This window comes from Emiliania huxleyi (genome assembly GCF_000372725.1).
Source record: "Emiliania huxleyi CCMP1516 unplaced genomic scaffold EMIHUscaffold_97, whole genome shotgun sequence".
In the NCBI taxonomy this organism is placed as follows: Eukaryota; Haptophyta; order Isochrysidales; family Noelaerhabdaceae; genus Emiliania; species Emiliania huxleyi.
The window spans coordinates 194,887-216,822 of NW_005194814.1; the positions used below are offsets into that span (position 1 = coordinate 194,887).

General features: G+C 67.0%; 5 protein-coding genes across 5 annotated transcripts; 4 read left to right on the forward strand and 1 right to left on the reverse strand.

Moving 5' to 3' along the window:
- Nucleotides 1-1,049: 1,049 nt before the first annotated feature.
- EMIHUDRAFT_360441 (hypothetical protein) lies at nucleotides 1,050-1,734 on the forward strand. The gene has a single exon (XM_005756435.1). It carries the CDS (start codon nucleotides 1,136-1,138, stop codon nucleotides 1,643-1,645), a length of 510 nt encoding a protein of 169 aa, XP_005756492.1. The 5' UTR covers nucleotides 1,050-1,135; the 3' UTR covers nucleotides 1,646-1,734.
- A 726-nt stretch (nucleotides 1,735-2,460) lies between these two features.
- On the forward strand, nucleotides 2,461-5,616 carry EMIHUDRAFT_360443 (hypothetical protein). The gene is made up of 11 exons (XM_005756436.1): nucleotides 2,461-2,927; nucleotides 2,997-3,301; nucleotides 3,424-3,471; nucleotides 3,550-3,606; nucleotides 3,682-3,765; nucleotides 3,832-3,888; nucleotides 4,033-4,086; nucleotides 4,245-4,418; nucleotides 4,536-4,653; nucleotides 4,729-4,817; nucleotides 4,894-5,616. Exons 1-11 carry the CDS (start codon nucleotides 2,501-2,503, stop codon nucleotides 5,128-5,130), a joined length of 1,650 nt encoding a protein of 549 aa, XP_005756493.1. The 5' UTR covers nucleotides 2,461-2,500; the 3' UTR covers nucleotides 5,131-5,616.
- A 757-nt stretch (nucleotides 5,617-6,373) lies between these two features.
- Nucleotides 6,374-6,855, forward strand: EMIHUDRAFT_360445 (hypothetical protein; the record flags this gene model as incomplete). The annotated part of the gene is made up of 1 exon (XM_005756437.1): nucleotides 6,374-6,855. A coding segment is annotated over exon 1 (470 nt), but the record flags the coding sequence as incomplete, so codon positions are not given.
- A 1,348-nt stretch (nucleotides 6,856-8,203) lies between these two features.
- Nucleotides 8,204-9,191, forward strand: EMIHUDRAFT_439281 (hypothetical protein). Its single transcript, XM_005756438.1, has one exon. It carries the CDS (start codon nucleotides 8,228-8,230, stop codon nucleotides 8,915-8,917), a length of 690 nt encoding a protein of 229 aa, XP_005756495.1. The 5' UTR covers nucleotides 8,204-8,227; the 3' UTR covers nucleotides 8,918-9,191.
- A 7,325-nt stretch (nucleotides 9,192-16,516) lies between these two features.
- Nucleotides 16,517-20,345, reverse strand: EMIHUDRAFT_453963 (hypothetical protein). The gene is made up of 12 exons (XM_005756439.1): nucleotides 19,829-20,345; nucleotides 19,626-19,665; nucleotides 19,369-19,543; nucleotides 19,120-19,173; nucleotides 18,789-18,916; nucleotides 18,246-18,336; nucleotides 17,788-17,883; nucleotides 17,599-17,617; nucleotides 17,495-17,532; nucleotides 17,316-17,413; nucleotides 17,152-17,242; nucleotides 16,517-16,940 (listed from the first exon to the last, which is right to left on the reverse strand). Exons 1-12 carry the CDS (start codon nucleotides 20,274-20,276, stop codon nucleotides 16,842-16,844), a joined length of 1,377 nt encoding a protein of 458 aa, XP_005756496.1. The 5' UTR covers nucleotides 20,277-20,345; the 3' UTR covers nucleotides 16,517-16,841.
- Between the last annotated feature and the right edge of the window lie 1,591 nt (nucleotides 20,346-21,936).

Consider the following 21,936-nt stretch of genomic DNA (forward strand, 5'->3'; position numbering starts at 1 on the left):
CTTCCACACTTTGGAGAAGGGGTAGAGGCACGCCCCAATATGCAGCAACGTGCCACAGTCGACCTCGTTGCTCGGGCATCCCTCCTCATGGCAAGGCCACGGCCCCCTGTCCACGCACCTGTCGCAACCGCGTGCCGTGCCGTTGAGTGCAGTCCAGGCATTGCCATCGCCCCAAACTACCGCGCTCTTGTCGCTTGCCAGTCGACCCATGAGCATCGAGGAGCCGCTGTTTTTGGCCGCTGGAAAGTCCGCCACAAAGAAGTATTCGTCGTCCGAATCGGAGTCCTCCACGCCTGTGGCGATTGGTCTTGCCTTCGTCGACCACGACTTGCCGTCTTCGTCCGTGCCGCTCATCACCAGATCGTAAAGTCTCTCTGTCTCGCTCGGCTCCACCCGCATCGTGCGCTCGCAACCTGGATGATTGAGGTCCTCAAACTCGACCATACGCTTTTCACCAAGCAGGTCCGACGGAACTGACGGGGCTGGCACCCAGCGGGCACGCAGCCCCGCATCGATTGACCCAGTTTTGAGACATCCGTCGCAATACCGGCAGACGGTCTTGCACGCCCGTGCCTTGTCAATTGCCATACTCTCGCGCTGGCCAGCTGCTGAGAAATTACCGCGGTTTTCGGGTGCGCTGACACCCCAGACGGCACGGCCGCGTACGACGGATAGGACAATGGGCGCGAGCATCAAGGGCAGTGAAGAGGACGTGCGAGTCTTGGGAGTCCAAGGTAAAAAGCCGGATTCTGCTCCCTAATACTCCCGGATCGCCGCCGCCGGCGTTTCACAGACAGGTTGATAAGAAACAAGAAGCTAACATCGAGACAGGGAGGGTGTGAGAGGCGGACGGACCTAAGGAGGGTCCTTCATCTCTTTATCAACCATCCCTGCCCGAGCTCCCGATCGACAGAGTTGGGTACGATTGCTTGCAATGCTCTTCGTTCACAGATAAATATTATTGAAAGAAGAAAAATAATTCGCGAATGCGCCCCCCACTTTCCTCGCGAAACCGAAAAGCGTGGGGATGACGTCTACGAGGCGGCACTCGGTGCTCGCATCGCATCCTAGCGTCCAAAGCATGCAGTGGCCTTCTGCTGCGTCCGGAGCCAACGACCCGGACCGCCCCGCTGGCATGGGCACGCGGTCGTGGTCCACTGGCGCGATTGCAGCAGCTGCGGCCAGTGGGTCAGTGGCCAGGAAGACAAATTGGCTGTCCTCGTCACCGGGCTATCCAGGCGCCGTTTCGCCCAGCAAAGCTCGCAGGTCGTGGCGCGACGCGGCAGGCGAGCCTGCGGCTGGAATCGGATGCTACACACGCTCATGCTCAACGAGCGCACTCGCAACTGCTGCTGCGCGGGGCTCTGTCGCGCGCAAAACGGATTGGCTGTTCACAGTTGAAGCTCCTCCGGCGGCTGCTCCCACCCGCCGAGCGCAGCCGCTGCCGGCGCAGCACTTGCGCGACCTGCCTGCCGGGATCGGATGCTACACGCGCCACAACTCGTCCTCCACCGGCAGGTCACCAGGCGGCCTGCTCACCGCTGGGCCAGGCGCGACGCACGGTGTGGCCACGCGAACCTATCACGCCCTGCGGCCAGCGTATCAGCACAGCACGCCCTACACGTGGCGTGACACACAGTTTTGACCTCTCGCTTGAAGAAGCGACGGCGCACAAGATTCCTCCGCTGTGCACAGGTCGACCACGATTGTCTCAGTTTCAGATTTTTTGAATTTACTCAAAGACCATCTCTCTTCTTCTTAGTTCTTCAAGGACCGGCAGGGGGGAGTTGTCACCACCCTTCCCTTGGCCAGAGCCACAAAATATGCCGTACGATGAAAAAGTCCTGGGGGCAGGACGACGAGCATTCGCTCTAAGAACTCTCGCGTCTCGGCGCCCGCCGCGCGCCCGCGCCCCGCCCCTTTTGCGCAGCAACACCTTCAATTTCATGGCCCTCAAAAAATTCGGGTCGGAGCGCAGCGCCAGCGGAGTGGGCCCCGAGTTTGAAAAAGGCGACGGACGCTTGCGTCCTAGCCTCCAACAATGCCTCCCCGGCGCAGAGGGGCCCCCGGAGGAATGTACAACGGCTCCGCGCCACGCCGCTTGCGGCGGAAAAAGAAAGAAAGAAAGAAAACAGACAACCCAAGGGAGGGATGGGAGGACGGCACGCCGCCACCACACAGGGATTTTAAGGAGAGGTGTGTGGTGCGCTAGCCGTCGCCCACCCTAGGGAGTCTGCCTCTTCCTATCTCTCTTCGCAGTCTCTCTCCGATTCTCGCTGCAACCTTCATGCCACCTCGCGGTCGTCCCACTCTCGTCGTTCTCTCCCTTGTCATTTCCTTCTCTGTCGCGTCGTTCCCTTCTGCCTCGTCCTGTGACGCCGCCGCTTGCGGCGGAGAAGAAAGAAAGAAAATTCGGCGGCTTTCTTTTCGCTGCTTCTTGGGCCGGCCAACTGGCTCCCGCAAGGGAGAGGTTGGTGTATTCCGCCACGGCCGCTCGACGATGCTCGACCTTCTGGAGAGGGCCCACGCGCTCATGGGATCTGTCGGCGTGTCCCCACCTCGCCTACGCCGGCCGCCGTCGATACCTCCTTCTCCGCCCGCCGCGTCCAACGAACCTCCAGCTTTCGCTTCTTCCGCGTCTGGGTCGGGCGCGTCCTTTGAGGAGCCCAGCACGACGCAGCTGCTCGACAGCCTGCCGCCCGAGGTGTGCCTCGCTGTGCGCGAGGCGCTCCTGAGCCTGCCGGCTCAGGCGGCACAGGCGGACGATGCGCTCGAGCACATCATTGGCTGCCTCTCGGAGCATCGGAAGCGGCGCGGGCGGCAGAGCTCGCCGCGGCGCGGGCTCGAGTTCCTCGTCACGATGGACCCGGGCCAGGACCTCGACGACGAGATGCTGCTCGTGCTTCTCGCGGCGCTGACGCAGCGCGGCGCGCTCTCGCGCTGCCATCGGTTCGCCTCGTGCCTTCCCCTGAGCCGTCTGGGAAGCCCTCCTCTAGGCCTGCTCGCCTGCCGTGGGGTCATCACCTGCCTCGCGCCGGCCGACCTCCGCGCGCAGCTTGCCGCCGGCACGCTGCGCTCGCTCGGCCTCTCGGGCGTCCCCACCGCCGCCGGCACGGACGGCGGCGGCGGCGGCGGCGAGGCGGCCGCTGTCGAGGAGATGAAGAAGGTACGGTATCTGGTGCGAGGGCTGAGCTCGACGGGGGCGCAGTCAGGCCTGCGCGCCGGCTTCGCGCTGATGCGCTCCTCGCTGCTCGCGGCGGAGGACCGGTCGCTTGTCCTGGTGGTGGTGTCGAGTCTCAAGGCGCCAGAGCTGGCCGAGAGCTGGCCGAGAGATGGCCGAGAGATGGCCGAGAGCTGGCCGAGAGATGGCCGAGAGATGGGTTCGCCGAACCTTCCTGCAACCTTCCGGGAAGCCTCCTGCAGGACGCGGCGGAGCTGCTTCGCGAGGAGGGCGCCCTCTTCAAGCGGAAGGCGCGGCCGGTCCTGGCCCGGGGGGCGGCGTGCCGAGCAAGCCGCGGCTCACCGCCTCGCCTCCTTGTCGGTGTGCAGGTGCGGCAGGTCGTCATCCAGGGGGGCGTGCTGCCCTTCTCGCCCGGCGTAGCGGCGGCACCGACGAGCGGCTCGAGGCTCCGACCGCCTGCAGCACCCTTCCCCTGACCCCCCCGCACCCGTTCCCTGCAGGCGGGCGAGATGCTCGAGCCCGACTCTGCGCACAACAACGCCTTTGACGCCGCCTCGTCGCGCTTCTTCTACCACCGCTGCCAGGAGCTGGCCGCCCCGCTCGCGCCCTTCCCAGACCCTCCCGGACCCTTCCCGGACCCTTCCCTGCAGGAGCTTGGCGTGCCTCTCCTCGTCCTCTCCCGCTTCGCCGCCTACGGCTGCCAGGTGCCTCGCCCCTCCTCACAACGAGCGCGACACAAGCTCGCCGCTTCTCGCCGCCGCTTCTCGGCTCACCCCGCCGCACTTCGCCGCTCCTCTCGCCGCACCGCGCCGCTGATCTCGCCCCCGCCGCTCCTCGCCGCACCTCAGGTGCCTCGCTCCACCTACGACGACCTCGCAGCGACGGGAGGACAGATCGGGCGGCGGCTGCAGGAGACGCGCCCTCCCGGCCACTCGGCCACATCTCGGCCACCTCTCGGCCACCTCTCGGCCTCATCTCCGCTGCACCTCAGCCGCATCCTGGCTATCTCCGGCCTCATCTCGGCTGTATGCTCTGCCTCGCCCCCATCTCGGCCGTGTCTCGGCTGCAGGAGACGCAGCGCACGTCGATCGAGCGGCTGTGGCGCCGCGCGTGCGCGCCCGCCGACTCGCCGTCTCGCGCCGGGCTTCCGGTGCGGTGCGACAAGCGCTGGTTCTGTGACACGTTCCTCGGGGGCGACGGGCGCGACCGGGCAGAGGACGTTTCGATCTGGGATCTGGTGAGACTCGCCGAGACTCGAAGAGATTCGAAGAGACTCCCGGGGCTTGGGCCGCGGCGTGCGGTGTGCTCATCTCCGCTCATCTCCGCTGATCTCGGCTGATCTCGCCACTTGCAGGTGCGCGGCTTCAACATGTACGACCCGATCGCGCTCGTCGCGGCGGTGCCCGCGCTGGCGGAGCGCTTCTTCGAGACGGACGACCTCGTCGTGCACGGGGTGCGGCACCGCGTCGTCGGTGCGCCGGGGGGAGGGGAGGCGGCGGTGCCGTGAAGCGACCCCCCTGTCACCGGCCCCGTGCGGCTGTGGGCAGGCGTGTCGGCGGATCGGTCGGGCGTGCGGCCGGGCTCGGGGCTGCAGGAGTGGCTCTGCGCAGCCTTCCTGGAGGGGGCGCGCCTCGAGGTGACTGCCCGGCGCGGGGCCTGCAGCAGGCTGCCCCGGGCCCCCTCCGAGCCTTCTCGGTCCGCTCCCGTGTCAGGCTGCCGCCGAGGAGGGCGAGGAGGAGCTGCCGCGCTCGGGCAGCATGGGGAGGCCTCCCTGGTCTCGCGCCGAGCGAGGCGCCGAGCAGCACGCGCACGCACGCACTGCACGTACATGGACATCGAGACGCACACACGCACGCACGCACACGCACGCACACGTGCGCACGCAGACGCAGACGCACGCGCACGCACGCGCGCAACGAACACGTACCACCCTTTTGCGGCGGCAATGAACACCGTACTCACCCTTGGCGGACCGCCCCGCCCTTGTCCCACGCTTCGGCGTGGGGAGTCCCCCTGCCGTGACGTGTGCTGCTCCCCTCTCCTTAGGCGCCGAGCGGGGCGACTCGCTCGACGACCCGTCCCTCTCGCCGGCGCTTGGCGAGGGCGGGCAGGGCAGCGACACGGTGCATGAGGAGTGAGGCGCGAGCGAGTAGCCGAGGGGACTAGCGCGTAGCGGGCGGGGGCATACAATGCAGCTGTGGCGAGAGCGTGGCCGAAGCCGGGCAGGGCGTTGTGCCTCCAGGCTCCAACGTAGCGTGCCACCGTGCCTCAGGGCACTGGAGGGCGGCTCGTGAGCGTGGCTCGCGCACGGCTGTCCTTTCGCTAGAAGCAACACCATGCCGCGCGGGAATCAGCGCATTCGCATGAAAGCGTGCGCCCACTACACGACAGAGCCCACACACACGAAGTTTTTCTGTCTACTGACGACTACTGTCAAGAATATGCGGCTTTCGTGTTTCTCCGCTCTCCGCACCAGTCCGCTGGACTCTGTGCACACCACAGAACCTCGAGCACCTCGGGCTCGGCGTTCATGAGACACATCGGTTGACGGTTCCCGAGCCAGATCCGACGAGGCGGGCGGCTGGAACCGTGCGGACGCGCCGGAGATACAAGCAAGGAGAGACGCTCATCCGCGCTAGGAGCACTTGGAGCACTTGGAGTGCAGTCGGTAACCTCACATCCAGGGCCGGGGAGCTCAGAAGCGCACCCAGCGGGCCGGATGATCGGCATCGGGCTACGGGCTAGAGAGCCCTGACCCCTAGGTAGGGGGGTGCGCGGTCGCAGGGCCATAACACGGGTCTCCGAGGCGCGAGGGATAGCTCCGCGCTCCGGGTTTCCCCTAGCAGCAGAACGCACCCTCTACTCGGAGCTAGTAATACGATAATACTCTCCGAGGGTTAGCCCCGCGTACCAGGTTTCCCCTTAACTGCAGCACGCCCCGGGATAGACCACTTTTCTCTTTTCTCGCAGGCGGACCGCTTCTTCCTGCCTATTTCTAGCAGACCCAGTGCCGGCAACACACAGCCAAATGCGCGAGGCGCGAGGACGCTCCTGGGCCGCGTTTGAACGGTGTGATATGCACATGATTTAGGGATCCCTAGATTCGAAAATGGTGTGAACACCTCAACCTCTCACAGGCCAGCGCACAGCGCCATACGAGGTATTTTCTTCTCAATAACAAGGCTGTGAACACGACTGCTCAGCATGGTTTCACTCGCCCTCCTTTTGCACGTCGGCCTCACTAGCCTCGTTTCCGCGCTCGAGCTCGGGCCTCCAGCCCTCATCAGCCGGAGGCGCTTGGCCACAGCCGCCCTGACTCTGCCGTCTTGTCTGTCGGCCGGCCCGGTCGTCGCAGCGGAGAAGGGAGGCGTGCAGTGGTTGCTAGACCTACCGAGCAACTTTGCAGTACAGAGGCAACTCGCCTCCATCGTGCGCGTGCGCACAGAAACGGTGCTGCAGGCCGATGACGTGACGACTGGCGCGACTGTGAAGCTGCTGCTGCTCCCGCTCGGCCAACAGGCTGGCGGCAGCCTCTCGGCCGACGACCAGCTCGCACTCGCCACATATGTCTACAGCGGGGAGGGCTCCGCCGATGTCGTCGGCAAGACAATGACGGCATCTGCGGCGCGCTCGCCCGGCGTCCTCAAGCTCACCCAGCAGGGTGCCGCCTCTGGATACACGGCCGACGACGGTCGGCGGTACGTGCGGTATCAATACACCAGTCAGAGGTGCGCGGGCGAGTACGACGAGGGAGAATGCTTCGGGACGCTGTCGACGCGGCGGACGCTCGCAACGCTCACGATGTCGTCGGTCTCGCAGTACCGAACAAACACGGAGAGAGAACGCATGAAGGAGATGGGCCAGGCGAGGAACGTCGACGTGCTCTGGCTGCTCACTCTCTCGGCGCCGGTCGGTGCCGCGTGGGACTCAATCGAGCCCGTGTTCGAGCGCCTCAGCAAGACGCTCCGCGTTCCGATGGCGCCCGCCTAACTAAACAAAGCAGCCAAAGGCGTGCGCACGCAGGCGCGAATAAACAAATAAATCGACCAGACATCTCCTGGAGAGATAGGGCGACAACCCGACGGGCAGACCCCGCCTCGCTCGAAAAAAAGGAAAGAAGCATCAAGCAAGACAGACAGCCCAGGGCGCAGGGGGCAGGGGAGGGATGGGAGGACGGCACGCCTGCGACGGTGTATCATACACTTTATGCCACCGTTGCATATCCTTTATGCCACCGTTGCATATCCTAAAAGTGTATGATACACCGTCGCAAAACTGCATTGGGTCTCGAGTTCGAATCCCGCAGTTCGACTCGGCGCAAAAAACCCAGACGGGCGTTGTCACTCTGGTTCGAAACCCACCTTAGCGTTCACCTGCTATCCGCCGGTACCCAAAACCGGATGCATCTCCGCACGACCCAGGAATGCAGTTTTGCGACGGTGTATCATACACTTTATGCCACCGTTGCATATCCCGGATATGCAACGGTGGCATAAAGTGTATGATACACCGTCGCAACGCCGCCACCACACAGGGATTTTAAGGAGAGGAGTGTGGTCTCGAGAGTGTGGTGCTAGCCGCCGCCCACCCTAGCCCTTGCGCCTTGGCGCTTGGGCGTCTGCCTCTTCCTTTCCAACCCCTGCCTAGACGAGTACAGCTAAAGAGTGTGGTCTCCTCCGTGTGGGGGGCCCGTGAACATCTTAAGCTTGTGAGCCAGGAAAAGGGTTGCCTCCGTGTGGGGGGCCCGTGAACATCTTAAGCTTGTGAGCCAGGAAGGGTTGCTTCCTTTCTCTCTTCGCACCTCGCCGATTCTCGCTGCAACACCCTCATCGCCTCATGCCACCTCGGTCCTCGCGGTCGTCCGACTCTCGTCGTTCTCTCTCTTGTCGCTTCTTCCTCTGACGCGTCGCTCTCCTCTGCCTCGTCCTGCGACGGCGCCGCCGCCTGCCCGAGCGGGATTCTTGGTAAAATTCTTCTGGTTGCATGCGGGCGCGCGCGGCGGGTTTTTCTACCGCTTGGCTTCTTGCTTGCCTTTAGAGAGGCGTGATGTCCTGGTCCTGCTCCGCATGCACTTACAACAACACGAAGGGCAGCCAGTGTGAGATGTGCGGCACTCCGCGGCAGGCCGTGCCTCAAGCCGTCCCGCAGGCCGTGCCCGTGCAGCCGGAGCAGGCTGCGATGCAGAGAATGATCGTGACCGTGCCTTCGGGCGTCGGCGGAGGGCAGCCACTGCAGGTGCAGACTCCGTCCGGGCTGATGCAGGTGACGGTGCCTTCGGGCCTGGCGGCGGGGCAGCAGTTTGAGATGCTCGTGCCGAGCCCGCCGCCGGTCGCGACGCCGGCGCCGGTCGCTGTTGCCCAGCCTGCGGTCCCGCAGGTGGCTATGGCCCAAGCGGCCCCGCCGCCGCAATACGCACCGCCGTCACAGCAGCAGTATGCGCCACCGCAGCAGCGGGTCGTGCACCACCACCACCATGCGCAGCCGCAGCCGCACGTGGTGCACCAGGCGCCGCCCATCTACGGCGGCTACGGCGGCTACGGCGGCTACGGCGGCTACGGCGGCTACGGCGGCTTTTACGGCGGTGGCTTTTACGGCGGTGGGTTTGGCGGAGGCGGCTTCACTTCGGGCCTCGTCGGCGGAATGCTCCTTGGCAGCGCCCTCGACGGCTGCGACGGCGGGTTCGATGGCGGGTTCGATGGCGGGTTCGATGGCGGGTGCGACGGCGGCTTCGACTAGCCCCGCCGGGAGGGGAGCACACTCACCTGCACAGAATACTGAATGCATACGCCAGCAACAGCTTGCGTGTGTGCGCATCTCGCGTGTCAATTTGTGATGCCTTGTATCTCTCAGACCCGGAAGAGTTTTCGCGCGGTAGTTCTACCAACGGCTTACGCGTAATCCACGCGCGGGGCTATGTGAATATGTTCTTTGTCAGGCCGGGCCCGACCCGACCCTTCGCCTTCCGCGGTGGGGTACGGAGCGTCTTTATGACATGGTCTCAAGTTTGCGACACTCCACTACTGTGTGTCCACACGACGACGTCGTCGCTCGCCGGGCGCGCGCCCACGCACACACGATCTGATCGTGAAAAACGCGCGCGCAAAACCTCTCCGCGCGGCAGTGGGCAAACACACGCGATCGGGCCCGGGCGGGACGGTGGGACACTCGCGAGTAAAGCGCGACGTACTCTCGCAGCCGAAGGGATCTCTCCGACGGCTTGGAGGCTCTGCACGCATGCGAACGTCCCCAGGTTTTTGCCTCTGCTCGCGGCTCATCCGCGCGCGAGCAGGGCGTCTGACTGCAAAGTGCGACCCCCACCCACCCCCACCCCCACCACCCCCACCCCCCCACCCCCCCTCCGCGCCGCACCTCCATCCTGCCCCCTCGCGGGCGTAGCAATCTTGCGGAATCCGCCGGGCGGAATATGTCGTCACCGGCCGGCGCGTTGGTGCTGGATGGCGGCGTGCAACACTGCCTCGGCCCGGCTGGAAAACGACTGTGGCGAGGGAAGGAGAGCGCGTCGGAATGGAGAGCGAGTTGGAGTGGAGGGCGCGTTCGGATAGAGAGGCGGAGGGAGGAGGGGGAGGCGTGCGGCGTGAGGTGGTGGCGTGTGCTGTGCGTCGGGGGCAGACAGGGGTGCGGCAGGTGTGTGGCGCACGCGCGCCTTTCCAGTCGGCGGGTGGTGGAAGGCGATGACGTGCTCGGACGAAGCCTCGTCCCACCTACAGAGCGCCGCGGGCCGCGTGTCGAGGGCGGCCTCCCCTTCGCGGCTCTCCCTTCGCGGTCTCGTCACCGGCGCGAGGTCTGCCAGCCCTCGGCTGCGGCTCCCTGCCACAGCTTGGCGTCCACATTGTCGAGGTAGACGCCCCCGTTGGGCGGCGGCGCCTTTGGCGCGGGCGGCGGCGGCGGCGCAGCCCTCTGCCGCGGCGGCGCGGCGGCGGGCTCGTTGTCGCTGCAGAGGGCGCAGTGGAAGTAGTCTGCGGCGTCCGCCTCCTCCTGCGTCATGCCGGCGCACTCGCCGTGGCACCACCGCTCGCAGAGCTCGCACTGCACCCACACGCCCGCGAAGGGGAGCTTGCTCGTCGGCAAGTGGCGGTCCGTCCCGCAGAAGCAGCCCATCTGCGGGTCGTCGAGCTCCGCGTCCTCCGGGGAGCGGTACCCGTCGTCAATCGCCGCGTACCTATGGGCCGGGGGGCGCAGGGCTGCAAGCGAGCAACGCCCTCCGCGGGACAAGGAGTGGCGGGCCCGCGTCCACCACCGACCACGCCCTCGCCACCGCCCACCACGCCCACGCCACCGCCCACCACCACCACGCCCACGCCCACGCCAGGCTCCGGCGCACCCGCTGCGGTCGGCACTGCGCCCGACGTTGCCGCGCCGCGCCAGCTGGCTCTTTGCAACCTTGCGCGAGCCCGTCGCGGTCGACTTGGGCCAGCCGCCGCGCCCGCGCACCGGAGGGCCGCCGTCCTCATCGGCACGCGCCTTCTTGCGGCTCCCGGTGGCGCCAGCGGGCCGCGGTGGCGCGAGCGTCGGGTCGATGACCTCCATGAGCTCCTGCGTGCGAGACGCCGGTTGCGGGACGGCTGAGGGAGGGCTCCGGCCCTGCAGCTACACGTCCCCCGCACGCGCCTTGGTCACCCGCTCAGCCGTCTCGGCGACCTGCCGGTCGGCGTGGTGCTCGAGGCCGCGCACGAGGTCGCAGAGCCGCTCGAGGGCGGGCAGCTTGCGCAGCTCGGCATACTCGAGCAGCTCGAGGATCTGAAGCGTCACGAGGTCCTCGTGCCTGCGCGGGGCGGGCCATGGACATGTCTTGGGCGTGTTTTGGACGCGTGCACCACTCTCTTGGCCCCGGGGCGAGGGCGGCGGCGGGGCGTGAGACGGCGGCGAAGGCGGCGGCGAAGGCGGCGGCGAGGGCGGCGAGGGACAAGGGCGAGGCGCGCCCGTGCGTGGTCTGCGGCAGCCATGCGAGCAAACAGTCGAGGCCTGCGCACGACGGCAGAACGGTGTGAGGCGGCGCCGACGCGCGCGGGGGGAGGGGGCCCCGGTCCGGAGGCGCGGCGGGGGCGCCTTGCGCGTCCGAGGCCCACTCCGAGAAGTGGGTGAGCGAGTGGTCAAAGGTGGCGACCTGCGAGGACGCGACCCGAGGGGGACGTCTCTCTCAAGCGGGGCACCGGCCGCGAGGACTCGGCGAGAGGCCGAAGAATCGGCAAACGAGCAAGACGAACGCTACGAGCGGCGTGGCTGGTGCAGCGGGCTGCGCCCTCCACCCTGTGTTGTGTGCGCCGCCTCTGCCCTCGAGCATCTAGCGGGTTGCCGACGCGTTTGCGAGGTGGCGCCACCACGTACCGACGAACCACTCGATCTGGCGCATGCTCCACGAGGCGCCGTGCGGCAGCACCGCGTCGTACGCGCACCGCTCCTTGCTCCACCGCACCTAACCGAGGGGAAGCCATCGACATCAGCCATGAGGTCGAGCCGTCGAGATCAGCCGAGGCTCGCCCCGCCCCCCCCCCCCCCCGCACCTCTGGTGCGGCCGTCTCCCCCACCGAACGCGAGTAGGGCGGCGGCGCCGGCGCGGCGTCCGAGCTGGCCTCAACGTTGGCGTCGGCGTCGGCCGGCGCGGGCCGCTTGCGCTGCTGGTGATGCCGCGCGACCGCCGAGTCGGCCATGCTGCTGGCAGCCAGCGCTCCGGCGCCGTTGCTCCCATCGAACGGCGCGGCGGCGCTGGCGGCGGCGGGTGCCGAAGGCTGTGCCTGCAGCCGCGCCTTGCCGTTGGACGGCCCCCTGCCGTCGCCCCGCCCCCCGGCCGCCTGCTGCTTGCCGCTCGCGGCGGCGGGGCTGCCGGGCTGAGGCTGCGGCGGGTTGACGAGCATGCTTTGCGGGAGCGAGCCTAGAGCACCAGCGTGGCGCGAGCGTCTGGGGCGCGCAGGCGCTCGCGGGCGGGCGGGCATCGGGGCGCGGCGCGCACCGCCCCCCGCCCGCCCCGCGCGGCTGTGCGCGGCCGCCCCGTCCCGCCATGCCCGCTCGAGCTGGAAGCAGGGCTTCGTTTGGCGGTCCTGCAGACGACGGAGAGGGGCGGCTCGTGTGGGCAGGAGTCGTCTTGTGGGCGTGTCGGGGGCGTGGCGGGCGGGGAGACTCAGAGGAGCACCCGACAAGAGCAGCAGGGACGTCCATGACCCGGTGGGGCGGCCGCAGAGGTGTGCGCGGTGGCGGAGGAAGGGGAGGGAATCGTCTCGGAAGTGACTCGGAAGTGACTGCGAAGGCAAGGCAGCACCTGCTCCTTCAGCCACTCGGGGTGCATCTTGCGCGCGTGCTTGCGACACCCGTCGCTCAGCGCGAAGATCTTGTGGCAGCCCGGGAAGCGGCACATGTGCACCAGCCCAACGCCCTGCCCACCCGGAAAGCCCGGCACGCCCAGATCGCCCCCCGGCGCTCCGCCCGGCGCGCCCCCTGCGGTGCTCGGCGCGCCGCCGGCGCCGGCGCTGCTGCTGCTGCTCGCGGCGGCGGCAGCGTCACTGCTCGCCAAGCGCCGCGCCGCCTCCTCGCTGGTGAGGACGATTGCGCCCGCCGCGCGCAGCGCCTGGTGCGCAGCGGGCGACGTTGGAGCGCAGTCGCCACGGGCGGCTGCAAGCGCCGGCAGCAGCCGCGCCTCCTCAGCGCGCTGCCGCCTCCTCTTCTTGCGTTTCCGGCGCCGCCGCCTCGCGTCCGCCTCGGGGTCGCCGGACGAGCCCTTCGACTTGGAGCCGCCCTTCTTTGGCGTCGGCGGAACCGACCACGAGATGGGTTGGTACCCGCTCACTGCGAGCTGCACCGGCGGCGGCGCTGAGTACGGCCCATGGCGAGTGTAGCTCCACTTCCGCTCGCCGAGGGTGAAGACGTGCGAGGTGCCGCGCTTGGGCTCGGAGGTGATTGTGCTGTCCTTGGCCGCGGACGAGCTTCGATCTGAACAAGAGGGAGTGCAGAGGCGATCTGAGCAGAGGTGCAGGCGCTGAAGTGTCGCCGGCCGCGCATCACAGGGTTGCTCGGAGGGAAGAGGGATGCGCAGCGCGCGCGGGAGCTGGGCCGGGCCGCGCATTCCTGGTGAGATTCGTCCCGAGTCTGTGTCAACCACACTCATGGGAGATGAGGCAGGCGCGGCAGACCCGCAACCAGTCGGCGCAGAGCTGGAGGAAATCTGGGACTGCGCGGAGGAGGCGCCCGCACGTAGCGCGGCTGTCTGAGCATCAACCCCTTGGTCCGCCGCGGCGGGAAGATCCGATGGCCCCGCCATGCACGCGCGCGAGCTGCGGAGAGAGGGACCGCTTGGGAAGGCTTGGCGTGCGTGGTAGAGAGGGTGCGCGATTTCTTTTTTGAATGAAGGCCGGAATGTCTTGCTTGCTTGCCAATGAATGTGCCTGCTGAGCACGAAACAAAACAAACGAACCAGGAGAAAAATGCCGGCTGCCTCGATGTTGACACGAAGACACACCGCATATCTCAGATTCTCAGAGAGAGAGATTTTCAGTTTGTAGTTGATTCTCTGTGGATATTCCTTCGAGAAAGAGAGAGAGAGTCCTTCGCGCTAGAGAACTTGTCATTGAGAAGGAAATGCGCCCTGTGGCGCTGCGCGCTGGGGAGAGCGAGGTTGATTGCGTGCGAGCCCTTCACCCCGCACATTCACAGCAATCACAAGGACTGGTTCGCGCACCTGGAGCTCGTCAAGGCGCGGGATGTGCACGTCAAGAACTTCCCGTCCCTCGGAGACAGCGCCGTCAACAACCGCGAAGCCGCGCGCCTCAATCTCCGCCTCAACGCCTTTCGCCGGCAAGGCCCTCGATGTCCGTGTCGACGGTACGTACGCCACCGCCCTCTCCTCCGACGCCCTCCAGGACGAGCTCCAGCGAAAGCTCGGCCTTTGGCTCTCCGTGGCGCTTCCCACCCTTCGGGTCGCGCTCGAGCGGGGCATGCCAGTCGATTTCTTCGGCGACTACCTTTACAACAAGGCCCACCACTGGCGGCCCCACGACGGCGTCCTCGCCGCCTGGGCGGACGCGATGCGCGCCCCGGCCAACGCGCCGGTCGTGCACGGTGACAAGGAGAAACCAGAGCTCACCCGGCAGTACAACGAGGGGTACAAGGTCGACCTCGCAGAACCCCATGCAGGACCGGGAGGATGCGATGAAGTAAATGAACTGAGCCCTGGCTGTCAGGCTGTCAGGTGCTGTCAGGTGATCTGTCGGGCTGTCGGGCAGCTGTCAGGCACTGTCAAGTGCCTCTGTCAGACCAGCTGTCAGGTGCTGTCAGTGCTGTCGGGTGCTGTCGGGTGCGTGTCTGACAGGCGAGGGGCTCTGTAGCTGTCGGGTGCTGTCGGAGCTGTCGGGTGTTGCTGTCAGACGCTGTCGGAGCTGTCAGAGCTGTCAGGCTGCTGCTGCTGTCAGACGTTGGGCTGTTACTGTCAGGTGCTGTCAGGTGGTGCTGTCGGGCTGCCCTAGCTGTCGGGGTGCTGTCAGGCTCTGACACACACCAGCCACACTTATGACACTATCAAGAGGAGACCAGCGGGTACGCAGCTGCCCCCCTCCTACGGCGTGATCACGCCGGCAGGGGCGGCCGCCTGGGGAGCGCAGATGGCGGCGCAGGCGCAGGCCGCGCCGGCGGCACAGACGGCGGCGGCCACCCCCACCCAGACGCGGTAGGCATATGACTGTAGGGCCCCAGAAGGGTAGCTGGTAGCTTCATTTGTAGTAGCACAGCCGCCGGTGCTGGAGAGGGGTCCGCAGAGGTGGGGCGGGAGGGTTGAGAGAGAGACCCATGACCATCCCATGACTGCATGGACCACACTCACATGTACATGCACATGTCTTTGCATGTAATAGTTTTGTTATACCCTCATGGGGCACAAGAAAGAGGCTCTACGGGGGGGGTCTGACTGTGTACGGTCTGTGCTGCTGTCGGGCTGTCAGCGCTGCTGTCAGGCCACTGTGTGCTGTCGGGCTGTCAGGCAGCTGTCAGGCTGTCACGTTAGGGTCTGACAGCGACGGAGCGCCTCGCCTGTCAGGCTCTGCTGTCAGGCTGTCAGATACGTGCTGTCAGACTGCCAGAGAAAGTGCTGTCAGCGCTGTCAGGCTGTCGGGCACTGTCAGGCGCTGTCCGGGGTTTGCTGTCAGGCTGTCAGACCAGGGCTCAGTAAATGAAATCAAGCTCTCTGGACGCCCCTCCTCAAGACCTCCTCGACGGGCGTTGGCAACGCCTCGAGCGGCGGCACGCCCGCCTCCGTTGGCCACTCCTACGCCTTCGGCAGCACCGAGGAGAGAAGGCCCGCCGCCTAAACATGGGCTGCAAGGCGCGCGGGCAGCCCGGCCAACCCTTCGACCACAAGAGTGGCCACGGCTACGTCAAGGGGCATCGTGGTCTCTACCACGACGCGATCTTTGTCAAGCGCAACAACTTCAACCTGCTGCTCCACGAGACGTTCGGCGGCGGCTACTCGCCCACCGCTGTTCTCAAGCTGCGCCGCCTCGCGCGCAAAGTCGCGCGCGGCAGCGTCGACCGCACGGCCTACTCGCCCAAGCGCCAAGTACTCGCTCTCTTTTATGTCCCACAATGCAGAGCGCATCTCTCTCTCTGTTGTGCGAGGCGTGAACCGCGCCATTCGCTCTCACCTGGCAACCCTGTCTGCACGTCTCGCGCGCGCGTGAACAGGGCTCCAGGCCCCAAATGAGTGTGAGAGTTAGAGTGAAAAGAAAACACGTCTCGTTCACAGGGCTCCCCTGAACAACACGCCGTTGGGGGCATCTTCTCTTTGCCCAGACCGCTCTCTTTTGCTGTTCATGGTGAGAGCGCACGGAAACACTGCGCAGGGCTCACCGCGTAGCGACCGCGTTTCCTCCCTCCCAGCGCCGCGTGTTTGCCTTCCCGCACAGGGTTGCCAAGGCTCGAAGATGCCGCCGGCCGTGTCGGATGACGACATGGACGTTTCCAAGCACGGCGCGGATGCTATGCCGTGGGCGGCGGACGCAGCGCCCGACAAGCCCTTCGACTACGGGGAGACGGACGACGCCGCTTCGAAAGCGAGCGACGAAATCCCAACCGACGCTTGATCGTTCACCTGCAGCATGACGGCGACGTCCAAGGTCGAGAGGCAATAGAACGAGAGGGGGGCATTGGAACGAGAGTTGGAGACTCTTGGCGACGATTGGCATTTCCTCGTTAGCGCACACAGTGTATTATCCGCCCCCGCGACCACCCGTGCTGGCCGTCAGTGGGGGCGGGAGTAGTTGCGCATGGCGTGGGGGGGGGGGGGGGATGCGCGTCGCCGCTCCGCGTGGCGTCTTTCGAAGCCAACAGGACGGCATATCATCACACCAAAATGTACCTTCCGCCATTTTCCACACCCAGACACACAGAGACGGTGACACCGCGCGAGATTGATAGACGATTTCACACCACACACGACACACGTGAGTTGAGAGTTCCGTGAGAGGCTTGAAGTACTGTTGCGACTTGCGTGTGTTGAGCTGATGCTGAAATGCTGTCTGCACAGTCTGCTGCGTGTACGTGTGGGTTTTGCGGGTGCGCACCCCGCGCGGCCACTGACTGGCGCGTGCGGCACGCGGCACCTCGCAAGACTCTCTGACGCTGCGTGGGCGCGCGCAGACCACAGTCACGAAAGTCCCGCAGCTCAGCCCCCCGGCAGCGCGGCTCGTCTCTGCGTCTTCATCTCGCGGCGCCAGCCTCGCCCAAAGTTGCCGCGCCGGGCAAAGACTGATGAGATGCACGCCTGGAGCAGGGGAGGGGGAGAGGGCCGCTGTCGCGCGCGCTCTCGTGGTGTCGTGCCACGCTCTTCTCTTTCTTCCGTCTATCTCTTTCTGCGCGTGGGAAGGCGTGGGGGGGAGGGGAGTGGGGGGGACGGGAAGGGAGTCGCCTCGTGGTCGTACGATTGGTGTGAGACTAGGAGTGGTCGTGAGAAGGAGAGTGAGTCAGCACCTCGCCTCGTGGTCGTAGGGCAGGTCCGCCTGCTGCAGGTGCTCCCAGGCGTACGCAAACCCGCTCGGCGTCTTGAGGTTGTGCACGAGCAGCGACCTGCGCGGGACGCAAGGCGGCGGACGTGTCCTGGACGCGTCCGGCTGGGGGGGGGGGGGGCACGAGCAGCCACCGGTTGGCGGCGGGCCGGTAGGTGCCGCCGCCGCGCTGCTTGCGCGCGCCCTCGGTGTTGTGGCATGCGAGGTCGTCGCGCCCCTCCGTGCGGCAAACCTTTGCGGTGGGGCAGGCGGGAGGTGACCCGAGATCGGGCGAGATCGGGCGAGATCGGGCCGAGATCCGCTTGCGGCGCGCCTTTGCTGTCGAGCATGCGATGTCGTGGACGAGCGGGCCTGTGGGACAGCTCTCTGCTGACGGCGTGGCTCTCTCTGGAGCGGTGCAGTTGGACGAGAGGGGGCCGATGTCGACGTAGAGCACCTGCGGAGAGGCGACCGAGAGGGGGGGGGGGGGAGGGGTGCGAGGGTGGTGGAGGCACGCAGCAGCGAGGGAGACAGAGGCGCGCGAAACAGACAGCGGCGCGAGACCATGGGGAGGGGGGAGGGGAGAGAGAAAGACGAGGGCAGCCGCGAGGGGGGGAGAGCATCCACCCGCTCGGGCGCGTAGCTCAGCCAGTACCCCGTCGTCGTGTCCTCAAACTTTTGCCACTGCAGCGCCTCGCGGTCGGGCCCCGCCGCCTCGGCCACCTGCGGAAGGGGTCGGCGGTGGCGTGGGGCGGCGGGCTCGAGCAGGGCGAGGGAGCCGAGGGGCGAGGGAGCCGAGGGGCGAGGGAGCCGAGGGGCAAGGGAGCCGAGGGGCAAGGGAGCCGAGGGGCAAGGGAGCCGAGGGGCAAGGGAGCCGAGGGGCGAGGGAGCCGAGGGGCAAGGGAGCCGAGGGGCAAGGGAGCCGAGGGGCGAGGGAGCCGAGGGGCGAGGGAGCCGAGGGGCGAGGGAGCCGAGGGGCGAGGGAGCCGAGGGGCCGTGCGCCGTGCGCCGGAGCTCGCGTGGTGAGAGGGCTGAGGGCCGAAAGGGGGGTGAGATTGGGGGGGGCGGCGCGCCCAGCGCTGCACGGCGGCGTCGGTTGCGGCCCAGTGCAGCAGCTTTGCCGAGAAGATGTAGCCCGCGCCGGTCCCGTACGGGAAGGGGGGGACCGCGCCTCGCCTGAGAGGAGGCGGGTCGGTCAGGGAGGGAGGACTAAGGAGGAAGGAGGGGGCCGCCCCTCGCTCGCAGGAAGGCTCCGAGCAGGCCCGTGGGACAGGGTCCCCCTCCCCCCCCCCTCCCCCCCCCGGGAATAGTCCTCCGTACTCGGGGGGGCGTGGGATGGCGACCCTCGCACGCGGCTGCACCTCGGCTGCACCTCGGCTGCACCTCGGCTACCCCTCGGCTACCCCTCGCACCGGTCGCACGCAGGGAGATAGCCCGGCTCGCCCGGCGAGCCCCACGTCGCGCCTAGCCTCGGCCGATCTCGGGTCATCTCGGACCATCTCGGACAATCTCGGAACAATCTCGGCTTCAGCTCGGCGAGTCGCGCCGTAGTTGTTAAGCGCGGCGCCCAAGTTCCAGCCGAAGCCGCACCGGTCCGCGCGCACGCCGACGTCAGCGGCGCGCGGCACCTGCCCCAGGGACGGGTCAACGGAAGGGTCTCGAGTTGCGGGGCAGGGGCCCTCGCGCGTCGGCCGGGCGGCACCGTCGACGCCCAGTTGATTGCGCCGAGGAAGGCCCAGGGGCGCGAGGCACGCGCCTGCCGGCAGGCGGGGGGGGCGCGACTCTTCCGTGACTCTTCCGCGACTCTTCCGCGACTCTTCCGCGACTCTTCCGCGACTCTTCCGCGACTCTTCCGCGACTCCGGGAAAGGCAGAGGGCGAGTGTGGGCCCGGAGGCAGAGGGCGCGTGCACCGCCGCCCCCCCGGCCGCAGGCACCGCGCCGCCGCCCGCGCAGCGCACGCGGTGGAGGAGCGGGAGGAGGACGCGCAGGTTGGGCGCAGTGTCATCGTCGACCTGGCGGGGACAGAAGAGAGTGCAGTGTAGCCAGTCTGGTCTGATAACAGGTCGGGGTGTCAACGTCCACCTGGCGGAGGGAAGTGTGCGGAGGTGTGCGGAGGGAAGTGTGCGGAGGGAAGTGTGCGGAGGTGTGCGGAGACAAAGGCGTCTCTCTCTACCCCCTCCCTCCCTCTCTGTCCCTCCCCCTCCGACCTTGCCGACGTACTTGACGCCAGGCCAGTGCTTGGCCGCGTGCTGGAAGAAGGCGTACTGCTTGAAGGTCGGCATCCCCCGCCCCTTCTTGCACCGGCCCTGCTTGCACGAGTACCGAGTCGGCTGCCGCAGCAGCGCCCCCGTCTCCGGTGCATCGACAAAGAGGAGGTCTTGCCTGTGGGAGTAGAGGGGCAGGCTGGCCCGAGGTGCTGCACGGGGAGGGCCTCCGCCTGCCGCGTCGGGCAGGAGGCGCTCGCCGTTCCCTCGCCTCGGCCTGAAGCGCCTCCATGGCGCTGCCTGCGACGGCGCGGCAGGGAGCAGCGAGAGTACCGACCAGGCAGGCAGGAGAGGTGCGGAGTGGCGAGCAGTACCCCTCCTTCGGAGAGGAGCGTGGCGGGGTGCGATCCGTCGCCGCGCGGTGCGTCCTTGTGCTACGGGCTTGTGGCTCTGCGCTGGCTGCCGTTGGTTTGCGCCGAGAGGACAAAGCAAGCCAGCGCCTCGTACCCAAGCATCGGCTCCTTCATCCACGAGCGGCGGATTGCGTCGCGCCGCTGCGCTCCGACGGCGGTGGGCGAGGACGGCACCCCCAGCAGCAGCAGCACGCGCGACTGCTCGAACACCGACGGTGGAGCGACGCACGAGGCGGGCTTTGCGTTGGCCGCCGCCTCGCGGCGAGCAAAGAGCCCCTCGCTGCCGCAGTCGGGCAGGGCGGCAGACCCGCGCACAGGCTCCACCGATCGGTTCGCGAGCGAGTAGTCAAACTGTACCACCGGGTACTTGTCCTGCAGCTCCCGCAGCAGGCACCGCTTGTACCGGCGGCTCGGGCACGACGCCTCGAGCCGGGCCGGGTCAGCGTTGACACCGATCGGCGGGCGGACGCCGGTATCGAGGCTCATGCCGCGCGGCATCACGTGGTGCGTACGCGGCTGCTGCGAGGAGGGGCTGTGGCCAACCAAAAGGACACTGTGCTGTGTGATGACAACACAGGCTCTCCGATCCCAAAGCACCCATGCACATGCGCGGGCAAGGCCAAGTGAGGAAGAAATCGCGGCCTGGCTCCGGTGGGCCACGAACGCTTCTCTCTTTCTAAAGAAGAAAACAGGAGACAAGACAAATGTCCGGAATGCGTCCAGCCTGCAGCAGGGCAAGGCGCGAGAGCGCAACGCGGTCGCGGTGGCGCACCGAGAGGGGCCGACGGCCATGTGTGTGTGTATGTAGGAAGGTGAAGAACAGCCAGGCTCGGACTGGACACCAACGCGGTATGGGTGGACGCTGGACAGATGATGACGGCACGCACGAGCGACACACAGACACAAACAGGCTCACAAGACACACAGCCAGCTGGCTGCTCCCCACACACCCTGAGTAGACGTACACACAACTCAGGGCCACGTCCTCCCTGTCGCCCCCCCCAGCACTCCAAGGTGCCAAAGGAACAAACAAGGGCACCGCAACACAACAGACGACAGGAGGTAACATGCGAGGCTAGAGCAGGCTTGCTCCACCTGAGCTCCTGGCTGAGCGTTGAGTCCAGGCGAGTTGCGCTGGCCACGATCGCTACGCCGAGCCGAGCTGACGCGCCGAGGCGCCGGCCAGTCGCAGCCGTGAGGCATGCCACAGCAGCAGAGGCACCTGCCACCCATTGGGCGGGCAGACAGAAGGCCAGGGCAGCACTGGCAAGTGCAACGCGCCTCACATGTCGGAGAGCGACCGTGCCTCCTTCGCCACTTTTGATGTAGAGTTTGTTGTAGAGATTTCACGTTGTAGAGCGCCTCTACATCGCTCTACAACGCACGCAGTTCGTCCCGCGGCGGATGTAGAGCTCTACAGCACTACGCAGCGCTCTACAGCTCTACAGCTCTACAGCGCTCTACACTCTACATCCTCTACACCCTCCCTCAGGTGCGCGGCAGCAGCGCCGCCGGCAGCCCCACGCCGCATCAGCGGCGCTCTGAGTGAGTCAGGCTGCGCTGCACAGCCTGCTGAGCACGCTCCCGACGAGCGGCGCGCCACGCGGGCCCGCTGCAGGCGACGCGGGCGGCGAGCCGATGCGCGCGTCGTAGGCGTAGGCAGCGCTGGCGAAGCGAGGCTGCCGGCGCCGGCCCCCGGAGGCGGTTGCAGCGAGAGAAGCGAGGCAAAAGACACTGTTGAGAGGGTGGGGAGCAGCCTGCCGTCGAGCGGCGCGCCGCGCAAGCCCGCTGCCGGCGACCCGATCGAGAGCTCGTAGACATGGTACTATTCAGCGCGCCATCGCGCCCGAGGCGGCCCGCCCTCCCCACAGGCTAGCTGCCTACTGCTAGCCCTAACTCGCACTCATGGGAGATGTCAATTCATTGTATGAGTATGCAAGCAGAGGCGCATGTGCAGATTCTAGAGCACGCCGTGGCGTATGACTTGGGAGGCGTGCGACCACAGCGCGCCCATCGTGTAAGGTCGACGGGGCGCGCGTGTCAGCGAGAGAGTTGCGGGTAGATAGTGATAGAGCCATGCCCGACTTTTCGAAGACGAGCCCCGCGCCACGGATGCCAGCCGTGCCTCCGCGGGAGCCGCCCCTCGAGCCGCGTCCCG

What these genes read in the sequence shown, in the direction of transcription:
- EMIHUDRAFT_360441 (XM_005756435.1), top strand. Translation starts at nt 1,136, where the DNA reads ATGGGCACGCGGTCGTGGTCCACTGGCGCGATTGCAGCAGCTGCGGCC.
- EMIHUDRAFT_360443 (XM_005756436.1), top strand. Translation starts at nt 2,501, where the DNA reads ATGCTCGACCTTCTGGAGAGGGCCCACGCGCTCATGGGATCTGTCGGC. An exon ending in TGGTGGTGTCGAGTCTCAAG is followed by an intron (nt 3,302 to 3,423) that starts GCGCCAGAGCTG and finishes AGCCTCCTGCAG; the next exon opens with GACGCGGCGGAGCTGCTTCG. An exon ending in GCGCCCTCTTCAAGCGGAAG is followed by an intron (nt 3,472 to 3,549) that starts GCGCGGCCGGTC and finishes GTCGGTGTGCAG; the next exon opens with GTGCGGCAGGTCGTCATCCA.
- EMIHUDRAFT_439281 (XM_005756438.1), top strand. Translation starts at nt 8,228, where the DNA reads ATGTCCTGGTCCTGCTCCGCATGCACTTACAACAACACGAAGGGCAGC.
- EMIHUDRAFT_453963 (XM_005756439.1), bottom strand. Translation starts at nt 20,276, where the DNA reads ATGCCGCGCGGCATGAGCCTCGATACCGGCGTCCGCCCGCCGATCGGT. An exon ending in TCCTCCCGCTCCTCCACCGC is followed by an intron (nt 18,917 to 19,119) that starts GTGCGCTGCGCG and finishes GCCTGCCGGCAG; the next exon opens with GCGCGTGCCTCGCGCCCCTG. An exon ending in GGGCCGCAACCGACGCCGCC is followed by an intron (nt 17,884 to 18,245) that starts GTGCAGCGCTGG and finishes CCCCTTCCGCAG; the next exon opens with GTGGCCGAGGCGGCGGGGCC.